General features: G+C 33.0%; 1 protein-coding gene across 2 annotated transcripts in view; it reads left to right on the forward strand.

Moving 5' to 3' along the window:
• CADM2 (cell adhesion molecule 2) overlaps positions 1 to 21,520 on the forward strand; it is a 1,116,362-nt gene extending 1,094,842 nt beyond the window's left edge. For both annotated transcript variants that reach the window (XM_030939707.1, XM_030939705.1), the window contains 2 exons: positions 13,435 to 13,560; positions 14,506 to 21,520. In XM_030939707.1, coding sequence (XP_030795567.1) covers positions 13,435 to 13,560; positions 14,506 to 14,624 — 245 coding nt within the window. In that variant the 3' untranslated portion in view covers positions 14,625 to 21,520. The remainder of the gene's footprint in view (positions 1 to 13,434; positions 13,561 to 14,505) is intronic.
• Positions 21,521 to 23,999: the final 2,479 nt, after the last annotated feature.

Consider the following 23,999-nt stretch of genomic DNA (forward strand, 5'->3'; position numbering starts at 1 on the left):
CAAAATAATCTCTTTTGACTCCATGTCTCACACCCAGGGCAGACATGGTTTGAGGGGTGGGCTACTAAGGCCTTGAGCAGCTGCTTTCCAGTGACTTTGTAGAGTTCAGTCCCTGTGGCTGCTCTTATGGGGTGGCATTGACTGCCTGAAGCTTTTCCAGGCACCCAGTACAAACTGTCAGTGGATCTATCATTCTGGGGTCTGGAGGACAGCGACTCTGTTCCCTGAGCTCCACTAGGCAGTGCCTCAGTGGGGACTCTGTCATTTCCCGCTTTGCACTGCCCTAGTAGAGGTTCTTCATTATGACTTGGCCCCTGAAGCAGGTGTCTGCCTGGACATCCAGGCTTTCCATACATCTTCTAGAATCGAAGTGAAAGGCCCCAAGCCTCAGATCTTGCACTCTGTGCACCCACAGGCTTAACACACGGAAATCACCAAGGCTGAAGGCTTGCAACCTCTAAATCAGTGACCCAAGCCGTAGCTGGGTCCGCTTGAGTCACAATTAGAGGTAGAGGGGTTGAGATGCAAGGAGCGGTGTCCCAAGGCTGCACAGAGTGGCTGGGCCCTGGGCCTGGCCCAGAGACCCAGGAGGACAGAATGAAACCACCTGTCATGGAGGGCCTGCTGCAAAGGTCTCTGAAATGCCTTCAAAGCCTTTTCCCTATTGTCTTGGGTTTTCCACATTGTCTTGGCTTCAATACCACATTGCAGCCTGCTTCAATACCTCGCCTAAAAATGGACTTTTCTTTTCTACCACATGGCCAGGTTGCAAATTTTCCAAGCTTCTATACTCTGCTTTCTTTTTAAATATAAATTACAGTTATTCATCATTTCTTGGCTTACACCATGTGATAGGATGTTAGAAGCAGCCAGATCCAATGTTGAATGCTTTGCTACTTAGACATTTATTCTGCCAGATACCTTACATCAATACTCTCAAGTTCAAAGTTCCATGGATCCCTAGGGCAGGGGCTCAATGCAGCCAGTTTCTTTGCTAACACATAACTAACATGACTTTTGGTCCAGTTCCCAGTAAGTTCTTTATCTTTATCTGAGACTTCCTCAGCCTGGAATTCATTGTCCATATCACTATCAGCATTTTGGCCACAACCATTCAACAAGTCTATAGGAAGTTCCCAATTTCCACTCATCTTGTCTTCTTCTGAGCCCTCCAAACGTTTCCAACCTTGCCTGTTACCAAATTCTAAAGTTGTTTTCCCATTTTTAGATATTCTATAGAAATGTCCTACTCCTTGGTACCAGTTTTCTGTATTAGTCTGTTCTAGCATTGCTGCAAATACCTGAGACTGGGTAATTTGTAAAGAAAATTGTCTCACAGTTCCACAGACTGTACAGGAATCATGATGCTGGCATCTGCTGGGCTTCTGCAGGGGAGAAAGCCCGGGTAACTTAAAATTATGGTGGAAGCTGAAGGGGAGAGCCAGAACTTCACATGGCAGGAGCAGGAGGAAGAGAGAGCCGAGGGAGGTGCTACACACTTTGAAACAATCAGATCTCAGGAGAACTCACTCACCTACTATCATTAAAACAGCACCAAAGGGATAGCGCTAAACCATTCATGAGAAACTGCTCCCACAATCCAGTCACCTCCTATCATGCCCTACCTCCAACACTGGGAACTACAATTTGACATGATATTTGGTGGGGAAACAGATCCAAATCATATCAGTGACTTTAAAGAAACAACTTTGTTATTTGTTATTTTCTTGTGTTACTTTGTAAGACAGTTTGAACTCTTGGTGAACGACAAATTCTGGAAAAAAGGAAAAAAGGGATTTGTGTGAAGGTAGGAGGAGAAAAGAAGAGAATGAAATAAGCACAATTTGTTACAGAAACATAAACAAACAATTACACTAATTTAGAAGAATGTTTATAACTACATGAAGTTTTCAACTGTAATTAAAATATGATTTATTTTAGGTTATGTATTTAATGATATCTATAAAAGACTCAGTCTGTACCTGTAAATTGTATTTGTATTGCTTAAGTAGAGGAAAGCTATAGGGCTCTATCATTAAAATTCTGGGACGTTCTTTAGGTATTAGGTACTGCTTTGAAAAGTTTTAAAATTTTACTTTTATTACTATGACATATAGTATGGAATATAAAATACAGATATTTTAACGTTGCCATTTAAATTATTCTTCAGCACAGTTGAAATGACTGTAGTGAATGCATCTTAGAGCTTTCAGTTAAGTCTTTTCATTTGTATGCTTGGCCTATAAGGTTCTGTGCAATAATTGTTAAAATGAATAATTACATTTTATGCATAACAAGAATTTAGGCCCAGTGCTTTTTAACAATGATGTAGGACAAATTTTTACATATAATTATACTTCATATTAACTTGTAAGGGCAGAATTATTTTATAAGCATATTTGCCACTCATTAATATTTAAGTAAATTTCCTCTGAAGAATTTGTTATAGGCTTAGTTAGCTTCATTCTGCATACTTATTTCTCACATTTAAAAAATCAAAATCTATTAATTCATAGAGTATGCAAATTTTCTGTACACTTAAATAGGAAGCATTGTTGTAATTTAAGCACAGTATGTTTCTTACAAACTTTCTTTCTTTTTGGAACAATAAAGTGTATTTTATACTCACAAACATGCACGTAACTATTTCTGTCATATCAGTGTCTAGATCCATAACTATCTGATCACTACATTCTTGATGATAAGGTCATAGCAGCTCTTGACAGATATTAAATAAATAGCTTATATAAATAGCCAAATCTCCAAGGGTTAACTACACTGAAGTTTTATACCAGTATTTTTTTCTGAATTCATGTTATAAGACATCAATAAATTTGATAAAACCTTCTTCCAAAATTCTTCCTATAGTGGAGTAAATTAATGTATTTAACAGATCCAAAATTAAGTGACATTCTAAGTTGGTTTCTGTAATATAATATTTGAAATATCCTACTACATTTTAAATTATATCCTATCAATTACATTAAGAGACTGGATTTTCCTTGAAGTCGAACATTTGAACTCTGAACATATTTTCTACAATATCTTTTGGGTCTAAATGCATTTTTTTGCGTGTACACTTGCCAAGAACTTATCCACCATGTATACTTTTGGTCGTTTTGGAAAGTAGGTTCTGGATTGGGAGATGCGGAAGAAACCAGTGATGTTTGGTCTTTGTTTTCTTCCAACGTCCTTGTGGAATAGTTTCAAAAGAGAACACAGCACAGAGAACAAAGAATCTCAGGAAAGGAATCCTCTCTACAATTTGGGAAAGCTGTTCACAAAAACATGTGCTCAGGCATCCATAAGCCAAACAATTGCTCTTTAACACACAGTAATCATGATCTATCTTCTTGATACTAACTTTCCCTTACGAAAACTCTCTTATGCTGGTCTAATTCAGCTTGGGTCAGGTTCAGTTTTGCAGTTAGGAGCTTGGACAACAACATAACAATAAATATTTACTAAAAAATTTAAATTTGGTAAGAAAATAGTAACTATGTTGCAAGATCGATTCGTGGTTCTAATGAGTTTGTACTTACTTAATAAATTTAATAAAGTAAGAATGATTTTAATAAATATTAACTATTATCATATTTTGGGGGACAAGTATTGTACTAAAACTTTTGTATATATTATCTGATCAGATATGCACTAGAATTTTATGTGTCACCTACTATTATTATCCTGTTTAATAGATGTGAAAACTAAGGTAGAGGGAAGTTAAGAAAGTAACATATTGGTCACATAGCTGGTGTATAAAGGACCAGTAATGGTAAGATGGGAGTGATTGAGTTACTTTCTATTTGAACATAACTTAGTAGATGAAAAAGTAATCAAAAAACATCTATTTAAGCTTAATATTTTAATATTTAAAGCAAGCACAAGCCTTCTCCACTGGTATGTGATGATATCTTTTTAATGATATATAGAAAAGACATATATTCATTATTGTAACTGAGGAACTGGTTCGATTATCATATATAGTGGTTTTTAAAACTCATAAACATAGTTAATATAATTTATACTTATCACCAGAATAATCAATTCAAAAAATATATAACATACTTATTTGACTGTAGTGACTAGTGTTATCATATACATTTTAGAACTGACTTGTTTAAAAATATGTTTTAGTAGAAATGGTATTGTGTGTCTAGTGTATTGGCTCATAAAAAATTAATATGTTTCTAACAGGTGATGTTTCTTTCCCATTTAAGTGTTTATTTTTCCATCAGATATATTTCTGCACATGGATAAATATCACAATCAATTAGTACAGCCTGAAATTTTAGAATAACGAGGAGTCTATAAATGATCTTATTGGCAAATATTTACTCTTTTTCTTCTGAAAGCATGCTTAATTTAATTATAATCAAGTCATGTGTCCTTTTTTTTTTTAGTTCAGCTTAAGAAGAAATGTGTTTAAACCTATGTTTTACTCTTAGGCAAAAATAATTGCATACAATATATTTAACTTCCATTCTGCTTAAACATACCTTAATTTATCTTTTTAGATTTTCATAGAATACATTGCCAAAATAGATATATGGCAATGTCATACTGAAGTCATTTATTTTTCTTCTTAATGGTTGTTCTTATTTATTTATTTTATGTGTGTAGGCAGAGAACAGTGATGTGTGAAGAGTTTGGTATTGTTGACATTGAAGGCAGGACAGCTCCAAGAGAGAAAGACATGAAGCAACAGAATAAAAAACAGCAATTTATATAGATCACATAAAATAAAAGTCACTGTGAAATGAATTTTAGTATATATATTTTTTCTGATAAAAGCAACCCCAAACTACAAAATGCAGGCTTGTTGTATGACGTCTAACATTATGAAACTCATTGTTTTATTTGTGTATTTATTGAACACCTTTTAGATATGACATATGCATATGTTCTGTCTTAGTGCGTTTGGTCTGCTATAACAAAATACCACAAATTGGGCAGCTCATAAATAACAGAAATTTATTTCTCACAGTTCTGGATGCTGGGAATTCCGAGATCAAGGTGCAGGCAGATTCGGTGTCTGATGAGGGCCTGCTTTTTGGTTCATAGATAGTGTATTCTCTGTGTACTCCCATGGTGAAAAGGGCAAAGCAATGCAACTCTCTGGGCACTACCCTCTTTTTTTTTTTTTTTTTTTTTTTTGATGGATTCTTGCTCTGTCGCCCAGGCTGGAGTGCAGTGGTGCGATCTCAGCTCACTGCAGCCTCTGCCTCCTGACTTCAAGAGATTGTCCTGCCTCAGCCTCCTGAGTAGCTGGGATTACAGGAGGATGCCACCATGCCTGGCTAATTTTTTTCATTTCAGGGCACTAATTCCATTAATGAGGGAAGAACTCCCATGACCTAATCACCTTCCAAAATCTCCACCTCCTAATATCATCACATTGGTGATTAAGATTTCAACATATGAATTTTGGAGGGACATAAACATTCAGACCATAGCAGATTCATTATAAACTGATTTTTTAACAATGACTGTTTTGAGAAAAGCAGAGCAGGTACATATTCTCATTCATAGACGGAGAAACTGAAACCCTACACTGGTCACGTGGAAACCAGAGTGAAATACTATTTCAGATCTCTGAGCTTAAAATGAGACGACTATTTTATGAAGGAAAATTAGACTGTACGTTATGTGCCCAGTGGATAACTTAGCTGACTCTTCCCAGCAGCAAATGGCCCCATGGTAATCCATGGCAATCCAAAAACTTATTTTATTTTCCCTTTGATCACCTAGATAGCCTTAAAAAACATTCTTTTCTTTCACTTTCCTCCTGTTGTCACACAGGTAATCTCCTCATGGAAAGTTCTCTCGCTTTATGAATGCCAGTGAGAAAGGAGGTGAAGCATTTTGTGAAGGGCCCTTAGTTCTAACAGCCGCACTGCTCTCTGCTGGTTGAGAGTCCTCTCTGGAGTTGTTCAAATTCTTCAGAGCTACAAAATTTCCTCACTTGAAATAGTCAAGGAAAGAGTAGCCTGCATTCCCCAGCAAAAAAGATCACCGAAAGGAAGAGAACTATGCTAGAACCTACTTTTTCAGAAAATAGAAATACCATTTTCAGATACATTTTCCATTTAATTTTTGTTCTCAAGAACAAGGTGTCTTTTTCAAGGACATATTTTTTATTTGTGCCCAGCACATTATTGATTATGTATAAATATAAATTAATAAAATTGATTGTGAAATAATTAGGATGTCTGTAAAGAATGAAGAAAGGATGAGCAGATCTGATCACGAAAGGGGACAATCTTCCAAGGAGGGAAGCTGCCGTCCAATGCATGAAATTAGTGCGCAGAGTGGCAACACCTTCCTTCTGCACTCCTGGCAATCACACTGCACTCACTGAAGCATTTTGTAAATTGATTGTATCTCTAAGCTAAACAGCCTTGGAACACTAAAAACAAATCAAGCTAAAACAAAGAAAATGGTGATTTTATAATTAGTATGGCCCAAAACGTTGTGAATAGGAAACTTATGTACTCTCACAGATACAAACATGCGGGGCCATTTGTTTTCTATTAGCTTCATGGGAAAATAAAATTATGTTAAACTAAATACATTTTGAGAGGAAAGATTAAGTTTTGTGTTTACTTGGATTTGCTTTAACCCATCATTGAAATTCTGTTGTATGATGTATCCTTAATTTAAAACTCATCAAGTTTCTACACATACTATGTATAGTTAAAACCATGTGTAAATCACTGCACAGATATGAAGAACTGTGTATTTTCATGTTTTCTATCTCTTAGATAGTATTCTTAAGCGCTTTTGTCAGAAACAGTAATTGTACATAAAATTAGGAGATAATAGGTGGCCCTTGAGTGAGTGCAGTGATGCATTTCTCTCCAAGGACTTTGCTAATGCCATATGCTGTCAAAGAACAGTTTATTTTTTCCCCACAAATTATGTATAACCATTTCTAATGTTGTACCATAGCGCCCCTCTTTCTGAATAGTTATTCTTTTTACATAGGGGAAAGTGGGTCCTTAAGTATATGGAAAAAAATTCTAATTTGGTGTTAGAATCAAATTATAAAAAGCAGTAATTAAGTACATATCTGGATGAGTCATTTATACTTAACACTAATTTCTAAAATATTTAGATAGTACCAGTTTTATTATAATGTAGTATTATGAAGGGACAGTGATCCATTGCTCAGCACAGCAAATTGGCATCTAAAAAAATCTCTGTTTGCAATTTAGCATAAGAATTTAATAGTATTCATTCACTCAATTTGCTTAGCTCTTAGAACTGTGTAAAAGTGCTGTTGCAGCTATATAACAAGTGTAAGACACAACCTTTGTCTTCAAGAAAACTTACATCTTTGGAGAAAGATAAAACTTAAGCAAGTGAATTAATCCGGAGGGGTAAACTCCTGGATTAAATAATTTAAGGAGAATTGACATAGAGAGACTGATCACCGTTGTTTGGAATTTGCATGCACAGAGGGAAAGAAGTATGTCTTACAGGATGAAGCAGCATAAATAACAGGAGATTATTTAGCATGGATGGGCATTGGACTCTCCATCATGATAGAATAAAAAAGAATACAGACTATGTGGAAAAATCAAATGCTATAAATGACCTCAACCAGCTCTTGTTCCCAAAATAGTAGTCATCTTAACCATACTAAAAATTGACTTTCATAATTTTACAGCTTTTCCAAGATTATTTCAAAACTAGTTTAAGCAAGCTGTTTCATGGTTTATCAATCTTTTATTAATAATAACTGATTTTTCTGAGTACACACTTTACATACATTGAATAAAATTGCAATGTATTACATAGAGCCTGACACAGATTAAATACTCAACAAATTATTCTCTTATTTAATCCTCACCCATCAGACTGCCACCAGATTATTTTTCCATCTAATCTCATGTTATGCAAATCTTTCTGTATTAATATTTTCCCTAGTCTTTCAAATAGACACTTAGAAGGGTTCACAGTTACCACATGGAGTAAATTAAAAGTCCTGAATGAGTCTTTTAAAAGGCTGAAAAAGGAAACCTGTATTTCTCTACATGGCAGCTTATACTTTCCAACTCTCTTTTTTTTTTCCCCCCCCTCATAAAACTAGCATTTGGATAGTGCTTCCTTTGTGTCAGACATTCTTCTAAGCCATTTAAGAGTATTGATACATTTAGTCACTGACAATGCTGGGAAATAAGTATTCACATTCTGAAGATGAGAAGGCTAAATATAAAACTTGACCTATGTCACACAGATAGCAGTAAATGGTTTAAGATTTAATGTAAACAATTTGTAAATCCAGATTTTGCAAGCAGTGTCTTCCACTTGAAACATTTTCACTGAGTTTTGTTAATCAAAATTTGACTTTGAAAATGTATTTAATATATAATAACAATTGAATAATAATCACTTTCTTTGTATAAAAATGTCCTTGGAACTTAATTTTAAAATATTTTGAATAAAATGATTTAAATTTTAGTTATTTACTACCATTATATTTATAACTGAAAATCAAATATAATAATAAAGTACTTTTTATAAAAAAAAATTTACATGGCCAGACACAGTGGCTCACACCTAGCACTTTGGGAGGCTGAGGCTGGTGGACCACCTGAGGTCAGGAGTTCAAGACCAGCCTGGTCAACATGGTGAAACCCTGTCTCCACTAAAAATACCAAAAGTAGCCTGGCATGGTGATGCAAGCCTGTAATCTCAGCTACTTGGGAGGCTGAGACAGGAGAATTACTTGAACCCAGGAGGTGGAGGTTGCAGTGAGCTGAGATCACGCCACTGCACTTCAGTCTGGGTGACGGAGCAAGATTCCATCTCAAAAACAACAACAAAAAACAAACAAACAAACAAACAAACAAAATTCTAACACTAGAATGAAGAGCTATTTGCATTTATATTTTCTACATACTGTTATCTTAAAAGGCCAGAAATTCTTCATATTAGAGTTTGTACTTTGTATTTTAAGAACAGAAAACATGATAGACTAGACCATTGATAAAACCCCAGCAATGATTTCAGAGATAGAATTACATAATTCAGGATTTCTCCATATTAAGATTTTAAATAAAACTATAAATTAGTGTTATTTTTCACTCTTGTCAAGATTTCAAATTACTGGCCTTAGGTATTATAATTTGACATCACTTTCTCTTTGGAGAAATTTATGCTTCCTTTACCAAGCATCAAATAACTCTAAATGAAAGTTGTTAAATTCAGAAAGTTTTATGTTTACAATATCTTTTGTGTTTTTTGCACTGTCAGGGAAAAGAGATTACTAATGTATTATCAAATCTCCTGAAATTTTCTCCGATGTTAACAGGCTAATGCCAACAAATCGTGGGCTAATGCTTGAGAATGAAAAATGATTATAATATAATCATATATTATATAATGATCAATATTATAATAACTATTAATATTAATTTATTAATAATAATAAATATTAATTTATTATTAATAATTATTAATGTTATTTTACTGTTGGTAATTATTATTGATATTAATTATTAATATAATTACTAATTTATCTTGATATTTAAATATTTTCAATGATTGAAAATTTTAAGAACAGAAAATAACATTAATGCAAACATATGATCCAATATCAGAAAACTACACAACTTGCTAAAAGACACTGAACGTGTGAATTGTTAAAGAATCATGCTGATTCTGGATAATACACTATATAAAACAAAATATATTTATAAGTTTATAAATCCCAATAAATAATCTGTTATATTTTGATTCTTCCAAAATTTTTCTGAACTTGATAGGGAGTGTCTTTTAGAAGTCCTTCAACTGATTTTTAAAACCATAATACTGGTGTAAGATTGGGCATACAGATCACTCATATAGACTAGAATGTGCAGAAACATATAAAATATATGGACAATTATTTTAGAAACCTATAAAATATACAGGCAAATATTTTATATACAAAATTGATAGACAAATTATTTTAAAAAATAAAATTATTGATGAAAGAAATTGTGTGGAGGACAGCTGGCTGTAAACACAAAAACAAAGTTGTATTTTAACACTTTAGCCTCAAGTCATAGACCAAAATACATTTTACAAGGATTAAAGTATAACAAAAGGGTTAGATGACCATATAGATTTATATGCATATAATCTTATTGCAAAAGTATTATATTCCATGACCCTCAAGCCATGTGTCATACATAATAATTTAATGGATTTGATTACATAAAGTTGTAAGACTAATCTATCTGAAAATACCAAAAATGAAAAATAGAGAACTTGTTTAAAAATGTGAATCTTTATGTAAAGAGAGCTGTTAAAACAAAATTTAAATAGAAAAATGGACAAATTGCATAGACAGGCATTTCAAAATTAATGAATTAAAATAGCAGAAAATGTTTAGACATTATTATGTCAACCTGTAATTTCATTAATCCAAAACATTTAAATTTGGATGTTACTTTTCCACATTGGAATGGCAAATTTTTTAAAAATTATATTTTGATGTTAATACAATATGGAGAAAAGAATCCCTCAGGTACTGTTGATGGGGGAGGGGGGTGAATTTGCACAATTTTTCGACAGTGTACATTGACAATATTTATCAAAAGCCTTTACAAAGTATTTATACCATTGATCCAGAAATACTTTTTAGAATTCACCTTCAGCAAAAAAGACAGGTGCAGAGATACATGAACAAAAATGATTTCTAAGTTCTCTAAAAGAGTGCCCATTTCTGAAAGATATTCAGCAAATATAATGGATATGATTTATGACTGTATATGAAAACTTGAGCAAGAGGTGGATTTTTAAACTGATTCCAAAGTATATCGCAAGTAATATGAATAGTGAATTCAGAAATATGACAGGTTTATTTTTTCCTCATTTTTGGAGATCCATAGGCAATGATAGAAATGTAGGGAAATACAAGAAATTGATATTAGAGAGCTAAAATTAACTGTCATAACTTTAATTTTAATGGTTAATGTTTTTAAAGTAAAGCTTCCCTGCCTCCCATACCCACGCAATAAGCATTTCAAAGGTGTATCATTAGGCTGGATGCAGTGGCTCACACCTGTAATCCCAGCACTTTGGGAGGCCAAGGTGGGTGGATTTCTTGAGGTCAGGAGTTCGAGACTAGCCTGACCAACATGGTGAAACCCTGTCTCTACTAAAAACAAATACAAAAATTAGCCGAGGCTAATTAGCTATGGTAGTGGGCACCTGTAATCCCAGCTACTTGGAAGGCTGAGGCAGTAGAATCACTTGTACCTGGGAGGTGGAGGTTGCAGTGAGCTGAGATCATGCCACTCACTGAACTCCAGCCTGGGCAAAATATAAAACAAAACAAAACATAGTGTGCATTGTTAATTGGGCTTTTTTTTTTTTTTCAGAGATTTTTACTTACTTCTTTGACTCTCTTATCTTCAACTTTCATCTCCTGAGGTCACCCAGGAGGGGCTTACATGTGTGAGGATTTTTTATTGGCTGAGGCTTCATGTAGTTGTCTAGAATACAAATCACTTTGTTTAATCAACTGTAAGAGAGACTGGAAAATGCCTAGTTCTAATAACTGAAAGCAACGAAAATATTTATCAGCTAGAAATCTCAGCCCCAATATACCCTTCTGATCACCAAATATTTTTTCACCTCATTTCCTTTACACACACCACTACCACATCCCATCTAAAGAAACAAACGAAAATTCCGTCAAACCAAGGTATCCCACTCAAAGCTCAAGATCTTCAGATATGCACAATTCTCTTCATCATATCTGCTGAAAAGAAGACAAGTTATTAATGCTCCTCTCCATCCCATGCACAATACACATGATAGAAGAGAAGCACTCCTTGATTACATTTACTCCCATTTGAAATTAAAGGAAGAATGGTATACACAGGGTAATCAGGGATCTGTAGCAATTATAAAAACATGCCAGGCTGGCATGACAAGGTCCCTCTGTCTTGGAAAGGGTTGTTGTTCCCTGAAGAACCTGGATTCTCCTCTATTCATTCTTTTTTGCTTTCCCAAATTCTACTTTCTGTTGAGTTCAACCTAGTTAGTCATAGTCCATGACTCTATTTGAAGTAGGTGTTGGGGAGTATGTCCTCCATCAGGGATACACAGCTTTTATAGTCCACTTTTTGCATTTAGCAAGTTTAGGTGTCTAGAGGTTGTTTGAAGTTTCAAACAGTCAGACTATTTTTTCTTTCTGTCTAGACATATGATCCTTTGACACAGAGTTACATTAAAAATACAGAAGACTCACAATCTATTTGTCAGATTAATGTTCCTATAATCCATCCCTAGTTTTTGAAGGCATTCTTGCCAAGCCTAATTTATTTCCTTGCTTTAGCTCTCTCTTAAATCCATTTGTAAATTATAAATAGCTATCCGGAGGCTATCTGCAACAATGAACCTGGGAGAGCAGGAAGTACACTCAATCTGATCTTTGTCACAGGGCTGTCTTAGTGGATTTTATTGCCCAGGTCTTCACTCAGTTTTATCCCTTATTATGTGATTTCTATGAAGAGCTAATTTTCCAAATTTTTGAGGGCCCAAATGTCTGGGTATTCTTTTGGCCTTTTCATTTCTTCTTGAAAACTGGCCATCCTTTTCTGGGCTGATCTCTTGCCTGTAAAATCCTATTGAAGGCAGAATATAAAAGTATATTATGAATTTGTCTCTTTCTAATCGCTTCCTGTAGAATCACAAGTTCCACTGGCATTTAAATCTTGATGCTGAGTATTAATCTTCCTCTTTCTATCAACAGCATTTAACAGAGTCCCAACCCCTGCTTTCCTGCCAAAATACATTCCTCCCTTTGATCAACTACAGTGTTTTCTCCAGTATCACTTCCTTTCTGACTGTTCTCTCTTTTTCAGTCTGCAAAACTGGAAGTTCTTCCTCTTCCTGAATTTTAAATATGGAAGTTCCCAGTGGTCAGTTCTCAGACCTCTTCTTTTCTCCATCTGGACACCCATGGGTGAATTAGTCAATTTCCATAGCTTTAAATAATATTTATATAATGATAAATCTCAAATATCATTTTTGGCCTTAGACTTTCTCATGACATTATTTTAACTAGATAACAATATAGTTGTGTTAGTCACATCAAAGAAATATACAGGCATACACACACATATTTTCAGATGGAGGTGAGGAGGAAGGAACGGCCTATAAACTATACAAAATTATATATGTATATTTGCTTATCCAATCTGTTCCTTAAAATGTAAGCTCAATGGCAATAGTGATTGATGTATCAAATGTTATATCCCCAGATACCTTGTATATTATAATATTTGTTCACAGAATGATTGATGAAACACACATTAATGTATTATTTAATAAAAATTGTGTTAATTTTCAAAATAATTCATTCTAATGCAGGTATGTATTCTATGACTAAATAACACATTAACTGGAACACTATTTTCCTCTCTTTTCCAGATCCTAATGCTTTGGCTGGCCAGAATGGCCCTGACCATGCTCTCATAGGAGGAATAGTGGCTGTAGTTGTATTTGTCACGCTGTGTTCTATCTTTCTGCTTGGTCGATATCTGGCAAGGCATAAAGGTAGGTTATATTCAGTCAGAGTACTCAACGTTGGCAAAATATTCTAGACTAACTTCATTATAAAATATGACATCAGTGCATATACGTTTCTGTCCATGTGTGTAGAATAGGGAGATAGAGAGAAATGCTAAATTATTTCAGCGAATTCTTCATTATTTTACTTAAATTTAAAGTTGAATTGGCTTAACAAACTAGTGTTTAGCCAATGGCTAGATGTCAGAGAGTAAGCCACTGGCTCAGAAAAATAGAAAAAAAGAGAAGAAAGTTTGTAATTTGTGTCTAGAACTGAAATCCAATTATAACTATTTGGTTGATGTTTTTGTTTGTCAGTTTGTGAACATCTGTGTAGCCATATTTAGTGAGGAAAATATATATTGTGCAATGGGCCAGGTACCACTTTATTAATATAACCTACTTTTAAAGAGGTTTACCAAAATAAACGGTGATGAGTTGATAATGACCATTTTTAAGATCTTAACAAAATGTAGTGCCAGCTACTGGGGAGGCTGAGGCAGGAGAATGGCGGGAACCCGGGAGGCGGAGCTTGCAGTGAGCCGAGATTGCGCCACTCACTCCAGCCTGGGCGACAGAGCAAGACTCCGTCTCAAAAAAAAAAAAAAAAAAGAAAAAGAAAAAAAAGATCTTAACAAAAGACCCTGATTGCTACAGCTATAAGGTTCACATTGATTTTATCCATCATTAAAGAAGTCACAATTACTTATTACCCATTTCAGTTTGGCCTTTGCCTGTAGTAAATCAAGGCATAACTTCACCTGCAGGATACCTGAAAACTGAAAGGAAACAGTTCAACTTTAGAAGAGTCAATCGGGTAGCATATTAGGTCTCAAAAATCTGGCAAAAGTTTCTTCCTAGATAATGTAGCTTTAATGCTGGGTATTTTACCAGTCTTACAGAGCTAATATATTTTTCTTCCAATATATGCAGGAACATATTTAACAAATGAAGCTAAAGGAGCTGAAGATGCACCAGATGCTGATACAGCCATTATCAATGCTGAAGGCAGCCAAGTCAATGCTGAAGAGAAAAAAGAGTATTTCATTTAAGATGCAGGCCAAGATTCTGAGTTTTACTACCAGGCTGACTGCTGGAGACAACTGGCTATCATCTTTCAGAATTCATTTCTACCATCGTCTGCTACCCTTATTAACTCCCATACTGTACTGCTATCAGTAGCCAGTGTATACCAACAATCAGCTGTTGAAAGCATCATTCTTTAATTACTGTACCATCCATAATGCAGGACATTTCTTACTGCCTAAATTTCACACCATTGCTCTTTTAACATACAGTGCTTGAATATACAGCCTTAACAATGTTAATCATCTCCTTGGATCATGAAACTGAGTGATTTTTATACATTAAAAAATGTGTGCAGAGTTTTTTTCCCCCCATTTCTTCCCCTTTAAGTCATAGACCTTATCAGTTTACCATTGGACAGCTTTCACAAGTAACAGGATTAGGGAAGGACCTAATGTACTTAAGATTAATTGAAGGTTAGAGGTTTACAATTACTGTTTTCTACATGTCTGTCTTCAAAGACAACATGTTTTGGAAACATATGTCCTAGAAAACATAAAATTTAAAAAAAAAACACTATAGTGTAGTTTTTGGACTGTTGGAGATTATACTGGTAAAGCTGTATCGATTTGCTATTGAAATATAGTATTTGATACAGGAGCCATGTGTACGAATTGCAATCATGACATGATATCTTCTGTAATTATATAGATCTTACTATTAGGATATTGTAGCTTCATTTACCAATGAATTATTCCAAATGATTTACTGCTTTTGGAATCACAAAGATTTCATTCGTTTCTCTAATTTGATTCTATAATTTATTTGCTTCATAAACATTCACCTGCCTAAACAATATAGAAGTATCCATAGGGTACAATTTTGAGACATTTTATTTAGTATCTGTATATAGTGCATATAATAAATCCAATTAAACATTATTTGATACATATTTAACTTTTTTGGCTGTACGTAATTCAGTCATAAGTAAGCATTTTCTAACGTCCATTATATCCCTTTAGATATTACTTAAACCAATATTATAAGTAGATAACATGTATTAGTATTTTTGTCTGTATGTCCTAGCACTGTTCAACAACAAATTTTTCTAGTTCTTGTTAATTTTTATTTGTTATAAATGGAAGCACAATGTTATAAGGAAAGGTAATTTTAAGCTAACAACCAGTGCACAGCCTCAGGTTTTAAATTACAACCACAGTTGAATAATAACCTAAAAATAAATTTTAGTTTGCTAAAAATTTACAAATTTTCATTTTGCAGTTCCAGAGCTGCTTACCTATGTTGGTTTGCCAAAAAGAAGTGTTTAAGATATGTTTTCTGTATAAATGAACTAATTCTTTATATTAAATTCCTGTCTATGCATTTTGTGAGGTACAAACTGATGAAACAGTGAGTGATAGAGAATTTCTGCCATGCTTTTAACTCCAAAGTGAAAGTCTCTTTCTCTGGATTATTTTAAAATTTTGGTGTATTTAACCATTAAGAAATGCTGTATTCTTAAATATGACACAGTCAATCTAAAGTCTTATTATTTCTTCTAGTAAAATAAAATATTGTTAGATTAGTTCTCATTAAATTTATTATATGCTAAAGAATAAAACTCCAGTTAGATTTCAAAAAAATCCAATTTACAAGCATTGCACCTTTAAGAAGAAAACAAATATGACAATATGGTAGCTATACTTGTGATGTCTGACGCATGATGGCCTATGGTTTTAAAGATAGTATTGTGGAATATATTTTTGGGGAATAAGAATGGTTGAGTGCAACATCATGTATTAATATCCAATGAAAGACAAGGGTGCTGTATCTTAGAGTATTTATCAGTAAAGTATAAATCTTTTAAGGAAAATGTTAGAATTTTAAAGTTTTTTTTGATTGTTTAAGCATCTATCTTGTTGATTTCTTATAAAAGAAAAAGGACGATGTCAGTCAAACAGCACTTTTTCAGAATATACAGAACATAAATAATATGATGTGGTTGAGTGTTAACATAATAAATCATATACAGTATGACATTTTAAGGAAATAAATCTGCATTGATGTGATTGCATGCTTGTTTTTACAGTTCACTCCATACCATCTGTGGAAAAATGCAATAATATGTTAATATACTATGGTAGTTTGAGAGAATCAGGTAGGTGCTACTAGACACATTGAAACTAGAATAGGTTTATAAACTGTTCATATCTTTCAATGCATAATCTTTAGAAAGACTCCACAAAGCAAAATTCATCCTGTTAGTACAAAATGGAAAGGTTCTTATTACAGAAGTAAGTTGTACAAACTACATCATCAATTACTATTTAAAGCCTAATTTCAGGATGCACTTACAAAATTGCTACTCTTCATCGATGCTATATTTACATCCTTCTTCATTTCATCTATATTCTACTTGGCTCCAACAACTAAATTATTGCCTAAATAACTCAATCATTATTTATAGCACTGTAAAATTAGAAATTCAAAATTGGTTGCTTTTCAAGATTTTTGACTCTTTTAACCCTTCAGAGTAATATAAAATCTCATTAGAACTCTTATAAATCCAGTTAGCTAAAACAACTAGATTATTATACTAGTTATAAACACTGGTATATTATAATTTGTGGAATCTAATCAAATGTTTGCCTGTTAAATATACTTTGATTTAAATTAGATATGTTCTGAACTGGAGAAAATAATAGCAATGAAGTTATATTTTCATACCTTTAAAAATTACTTAATTTTCAACCAAACAAAAAATAAATTGTAAAAATTCTGCCCATTTCTATTCCAACAAGTCAGAAAATAACGACATAGTATTTCGAAATGAGAATGATGTCAATTGCATTGTCTGGAACGTGCACACTTGTGTGCACATAGAGTCAATTTCTGTCTCTTCTAAGTGAGCACAGTAGGTAGGGAACTCAATGGAAGCAGTGTGCACACACACACACCCTTAGTAGAATATGGAGCATTATTCTTTACCAAAAGTAGCTATTCTCTGCCAGTGTACTGTTTACAGTGTAAATTGATTGTCCTCCATCAAAATCAAGTCTAAGCAGCATTTTTCTTTCTTTCATTTCTTTTTTTTTCAATTTTTGCGTGTTCTAGATAGGATTATTATCAAAATTAGGAGGAAAAATAAATGTTTGTGACAGAGTGCATGAGCAGAGTATTGATGGTGTGCATGTTCGTGTGTGTGTATATGTGTGTGTATAAGAGAGAAAGAGAAATAGAAAAGAGAGAAATTTCAACTTGTTTTCTTTTACCAGAGAATCCAAGAAGCAGTTTAAGGAACCTGATATTGGAGTTTAATCTAGAAACTGGATGATCTCATATTGATTCAAGATGCTTAATCTTTCATTGAAACCCCACAATTAAAATAACAAATAGAGAAAGAAAACTAACTTTCCCAAATATGGCAAAGAAACTAACACCTCATTTATTTTTATTTCTTTGTAAAAATATAAATATCTCAATCAAAAGTACAAGCTCATTTGTAATTATGTACTCATGATTGTAACAGCATTGAGATTCCATATAGGCACATGTATAGCAGCTGTTTGACAGTGATGGCTCTTCCATGTAACATAGCAGTTATCGTGTAATTTAGTGCCACTTATTGCAAAGTGTTACCAAGGGGAACATTTCAAATGCTTTTTGTTTTTCTTTGGACATCAAGATAATTTAGTGGACAACAAATATGAAATTTTACATTATGCTTTTTAATTGTGGAGAAAATGCAAAACCTCATGTTTTACTGCAACTTTCCCATGATATTGCTAATTACTTAGAGTCGCTCAAATTGCCCAATATTATTTCCCTTTGCAAATGGTAATTTCTGATAAAACAATACAAAACAAAAAATAACCAGTAATCACAGTCGAATAAATGAAACACCTAATGAGAATTACTGTTGAGTAATGCTTTTTATTAAGTGGCACAAAGTACACACTAAAAACTATGCAAAATATAGGTAACTACAGTGTACGTACATGTAAGTATCTTGTACTTGCTGTGTATGGATGTTGGAAACCCATGTAATTATAATATGCATTTTGAATATTGGGAAAGAGGAAATCTTAGTGTAGATAATAGAATTTGTTTTGAAATATACACTGGCAATATTGAAATATACTCAGTGCAATATCTGCAGTTCTGTTGCTGGATACTTAATGCAAAGGGATTTTAAAGAATTCTTCAACAAGATCCAAGAGGTTGCTAATCTTCACCTCTCACACACTAAAGCATTCATTAAAAATACAACGAATTCAAGGACAAGTTAAGTTTTTCTTATGAATGTGACACAGTAACATTTTTATTTGGATTAGTTTTTCGTGTTATTGCAGAGAAAGAAATAACCGGAGTTTTAAATTTCGATTCGTATCTCATTGAATTGGGAATTCTTCAGTTTTGTTTGAAATGTGTGCATGTTTTCATAGATTGTAGTACTTTTATTATGCGTACAAATGTAGTCAATGAAAGAACATAGGGTACTTTTAATAGTTAGTCACTGTATCTTAATGGGAATGTTTAAATATCTTTTCTTTTTCTATTCATTTTTTTCCCTTTTTCTCTCTATTCTACCCCCGAACAAGCCCTTTGCACTCATACCCTTCCAAAGGCAATGGATTGAAAGTAGCAAGACAATAAAGAGAGTTAAAGGGGACAACATATAAGAATGGGTTCTAAAATCATCAGCATTTTTATGTATTGAGATTATTAATACTGAATGCAATAGTTATTGGATATAGCTGGTAAGTTCTCTGCCATGCACACTTACAATAATCCTTCTACCTCTCACTTTTAACATGGGCTATGATACTTCAGTATAAATAGAGGAAATAATTATTTACCAGATATCCCAGGAAGCATTCTTACGGAACTATTATAACAGTGCACTCCCCACCCCCTGGGAAATCTCAGAAGCCAAGTTCTTCAGTGTATTCTGTGGTGTATGAATCTGCATTTGTTTTTCCTTTTCTATCATTAGATTTTCCTAAAGGCAAAATATTATAACTTTATAAGAATAGTCCTTCTCATGCCTATTTAATATTTCAATGTTAATATAATTGTATTGATTTTTAAAAATAATTAAAATGGCAACACTTTGCGATCCAATCTGATATTTAATTTTTAAAATGTAACAATTTCTTATAAATTCGTGGTGTGTTTTAAGTAAAAATCATGTATATGAATTATTTTACCAAGTAGTATTATCTGTATGAGACAAATTTAAGTATTTTAAAAATTTCTCCTTATTAATAAATAATCCTCATATAATGCACAGTATTGCCACAAATGCCCACTTCATTTTGTCTGCATAGACATATTAAGAATTTTGCAATGATGTAATTTAATTATCCTAACAGAAATGACAGACTCTTCTGTAGGAAAAAATAAAAACGTGAATATCTCAAATTATAATGGTGAATCTCTAAAATATGCTTAAAGTAAGATGTTTCTATGTTATGTGGTTATGTTATCAATAATATTTGGTTGATCTTCACATATTTTATATGCATATATATATCAAGAAGTGATATATATATATATCTTGATATATATATACACACACACACACACACATATATATATCAAGAAATGTATGATTATTTTGGAGAGAATGGGCCCAAATGTGAAAGAGATGTAAAAAACAAAAAACAAAAAAAAACAAAAAAAAAAAACACTATTTTCCCCTACGAAACATACTGTATATTTCAAAAGAAGAAAAGTTAAAAGATATTTGAAGATTGCAGGGGCAAAGCAAAAACCTACCAGGGCTCGGCACTTAAGCACTTTTCCACATCCAGGGTCAAAGCAGCAGTGACTACATGGACTTTTAAGTGCGGTATGAAATGCAACATTACACTTACAAACAGTACTGTCAAACCTCAAATGCTTTATTTCTTCAGATGCTTTTTCGTGTACATGATACTAGTAGACACTTTTCTCTTCATATTTACTGACAGTGAAAATCATACGCAATAAAATATTGATGTTTGAAAGCAGTGGTCACCAATTGGTTTAAAAAAACTATGAAATGTAAACTGAATTGTTATATCTCTATCCTTTTTGCTTTTCTCTGTGTTTTTAATGTATTGAATAAATCTCATAAATAGAAGGAACAAAAATCCAGAAATTTTTCAAAGCTAGTACTCTTTCTCCTTATAAATGTATACAATTTTAATCTTTTTTCAAATTTATTTAACTGTACCTACTGTACTTATTGTAGATTCTATGATGCAGTCAAGTCATAACCCAAGGATTTATGAATTTGAGATTACTGACCTGTTTTCTTCATATTGCATTCACATCAATATTCGTGAATTTGTTGTTTAGCTTTTCATTCAACCAAAAAATACTCCCTCAAGAAAGCTCCATTTTTATCATAAACATTTCAACACAACCAACATTAGAACAAGTCTGCCATGCTAAAAATAATTTAAAGACTTATCTCTGAAAATGGTATCCAGAAATGCAGGTGTTCCCAGTAATGCGGCTTCAAAAATAAAATGTGCTATTTATATGACATGAAATTCATAACTTTTGGAAGGGTATATTTATGACAGCATAAAAAATAAATTCTGTGCTATAAAGAAGATCCAACAAAATTAACCATATAAGCACAGAAAATGGAGAAACACAGTTACTGAATCTACGCTTGTCATTAACATTTTCAAAAAACAAAATGCATATTGTAATATTAGGTACATGACACTTGCATGTTGATATGCCTATATACTTACAAAGTATTCAATGTGTACTTAGCGGCGTTTAAAATATGTCATGTACAACTCTTATAAACATTTTTACAGGGTTCCCATTTGCACTTCATTTTTCAGTATAGTCTTGTCAGAAAAAAATTGTCCGATAAATATGGAAAAATAAAATTTGAATTTTAGTTATCTGTTGGACATTACTGAATTGTCTATTCATTTAGTACATTTTCTTAACCTTGAAAACAGACATTGAAAGATGGAACTTTCTTTTTTCCAGTGACAGGTCATTAAAATGATGGTACAAAACATTCTTTACGCCAAAAACATCATTTTTAATACCTTTTATTCAACTGCATACATTATCCATCCATTTTAGTTTTCCTCGATGACGCCCATTTTACTTGTAAATTTCTAAATGGAGGTTTTAAAAATTAAGCATCAGTAAAATAAATGCTATCTAATTTGTACAACATTTGATCATTATTCCTTGGAATATATGAACCTTGTAATATGACGACTAAGGGTTAAAAAAAAAATGTTGCTGACTTAGGGAAATTTGCTTGAGATTGCCAAAATTTTAAAACTCTGTAAAGGTAATTTTACATTCACTTACGTGTGTTTACTAATGTTGAGTAGGAACAGAAGCAAAAATACCTAAACCTATTTTTTTTTAACCTTCGCACTCTAGCCAGTATTATATATTTCAGCTACCTAAGATAATGCAATTAATCATATATCCAACCTAAGCTTCTGCCAATAAGGATTTCAGATAAGCTTTTAAATTTATGGAGGATTTTCTTTGTGTCTTTGGAAGTTCACTTACCATAAAGTATTTTATAGTCTACTTTAAATAACAGATTTTGTTATACAGGGTAAGCCAAAGGCTGTACAAGACTTAGTGTCATTGGGTCTCATATTTGTGTTAGACCATGAAATATTCCATTAAAATTTATCTGTAAATACAAGGCAAGATTTTGTATCTGGTTTATTTTATTAAATAACATTTTGTTTTGTTTTTAATTCACATTTTTTCATTTAATATTAAAAAATGCCCTGCATTACAAGTTAGGAAATTTGACACTGTATCGAAGATCAGGTTCAGCACATCTGAAAGAAAATAGTGGCATTTGAAGTAAAACATTCATCCACGTGTCCTTTTTTTTAAAAAAAAAATTACCCAAAATGCCCACTGTTATGCAGCTTTTCAACTATGTACAAATATGGAACCCATGCTTCGTAGGTAAATCAACTCTGTTTTCATAATGGCAATACTTACTTTGATCAAATAATGTATAGAATTGAAGTCACACTAGAAATTCTGGTTCATACAATTCAATAAATGATATTAAGTCTAAGTGTTATTAATAATTGGGTTTTGATGTCTATGAAGGCCCTTCATGATATGATAATTCCAGGATAATGCTAATATGCAACAGTTTACACATTTAAACTAAGAGGTTCCAGGAAATGTACAGTTTTTTAAAAATTTCAAACCATACTTTATCTGTTTTGTAAAATTTAAGAATTTTTATCCTCTAGTATTTTGAAACCTAGAAAACATAGAAATGCATAGAGAAAAGATTAAAGGAGAAAAGCAGTTTCTCGGTTTCATTTCAAATACCAGTTAGGCTGCTCTGTGTTACATGTAATTTAATCAACACATAACTATAGGCTTAGGTGAGGGTTAGGCTTAAGTTTAGAAAAAAAAAAAAAAAAATACAACAACTACTGAACACCTATATTGTCATCAGTCCACCTCATGAACTTTAGCAAGAACCTGAACACAGTATTTTGTGCCGATACCTTCATAACTTAGCTCTGTAATATAATTAAATTATCCTTCCAAGAATTGTTGTTTTCTTCATATTTAAGTATTCCTATGCTGAACGGAGGAATGGGGAAATTCAGTGATTTTTAAAAAATTATAATTCTACATCTTATGATTTAAGCAAACAAAAAAAAAAATACAAATGAATGAGCTATCTTTCAACTACTGTTTATTATCTGAAGTTTGATATTTTGCTACGTTGATTAGAAAAAGTCTGACTAATAAACAAATAGCTTACTGCGCTAGAATATATAGAAAAATCACCTTTTTTTTTTTTTTTTTTTTTTTTTTTTGAGACCGAGTTTCATTTTGTTGCCCCTCAGCCACCTGGGTTCAAGCGATTCTCATGCCCCAGCCTCCTCAATAACTGGCATTACAGGTGTGCGTGCCCATGCCCCAGTACTTTTTTGTACTTTTAATAGAGATGGGATTTCACTATATTGGCAGGCTAGTCTAGAACTCCTGGCCTCAAGTGACCACCTCAGCCTCCCAAAACGCTGGGATTACTGCTATGAGCCACCGCACCCGGCAAAATCACCTTCTGAAGACTGGCCCAAACAATGACTAGAATGGGTACCTTACTGAGAGTCCTAAAAACACATGCCTTGCACTTTCTACCAAAACATTCATTCATTTTGTCTTTACTGATCAAAATCCTTATACAGATAGAGGACACATATGATATGAACTTATGGGACATTTTAGAAATACATTGTAGTATAGATGGGAGTTAGTATACAATAATAATGTAATCTAGGCACTTTTAAACTAATGAAGTATTTCTGGAAAACATCATATCCTTGGAATACTGCAACCATTTACTTTAAAATTTAAAAGCATTCAACTAA

The sequence above is a fragment of the Rhinopithecus roxellana genome, chromosome 1, assembly GCF_007565055.1.
Source record: "Rhinopithecus roxellana isolate Shanxi Qingling chromosome 1, ASM756505v1, whole genome shotgun sequence".
In the NCBI taxonomy this organism is placed as follows: domain Eukaryota; kingdom Metazoa; phylum Chordata; class Mammalia; order Primates; family Cercopithecidae; genus Rhinopithecus; species Rhinopithecus roxellana.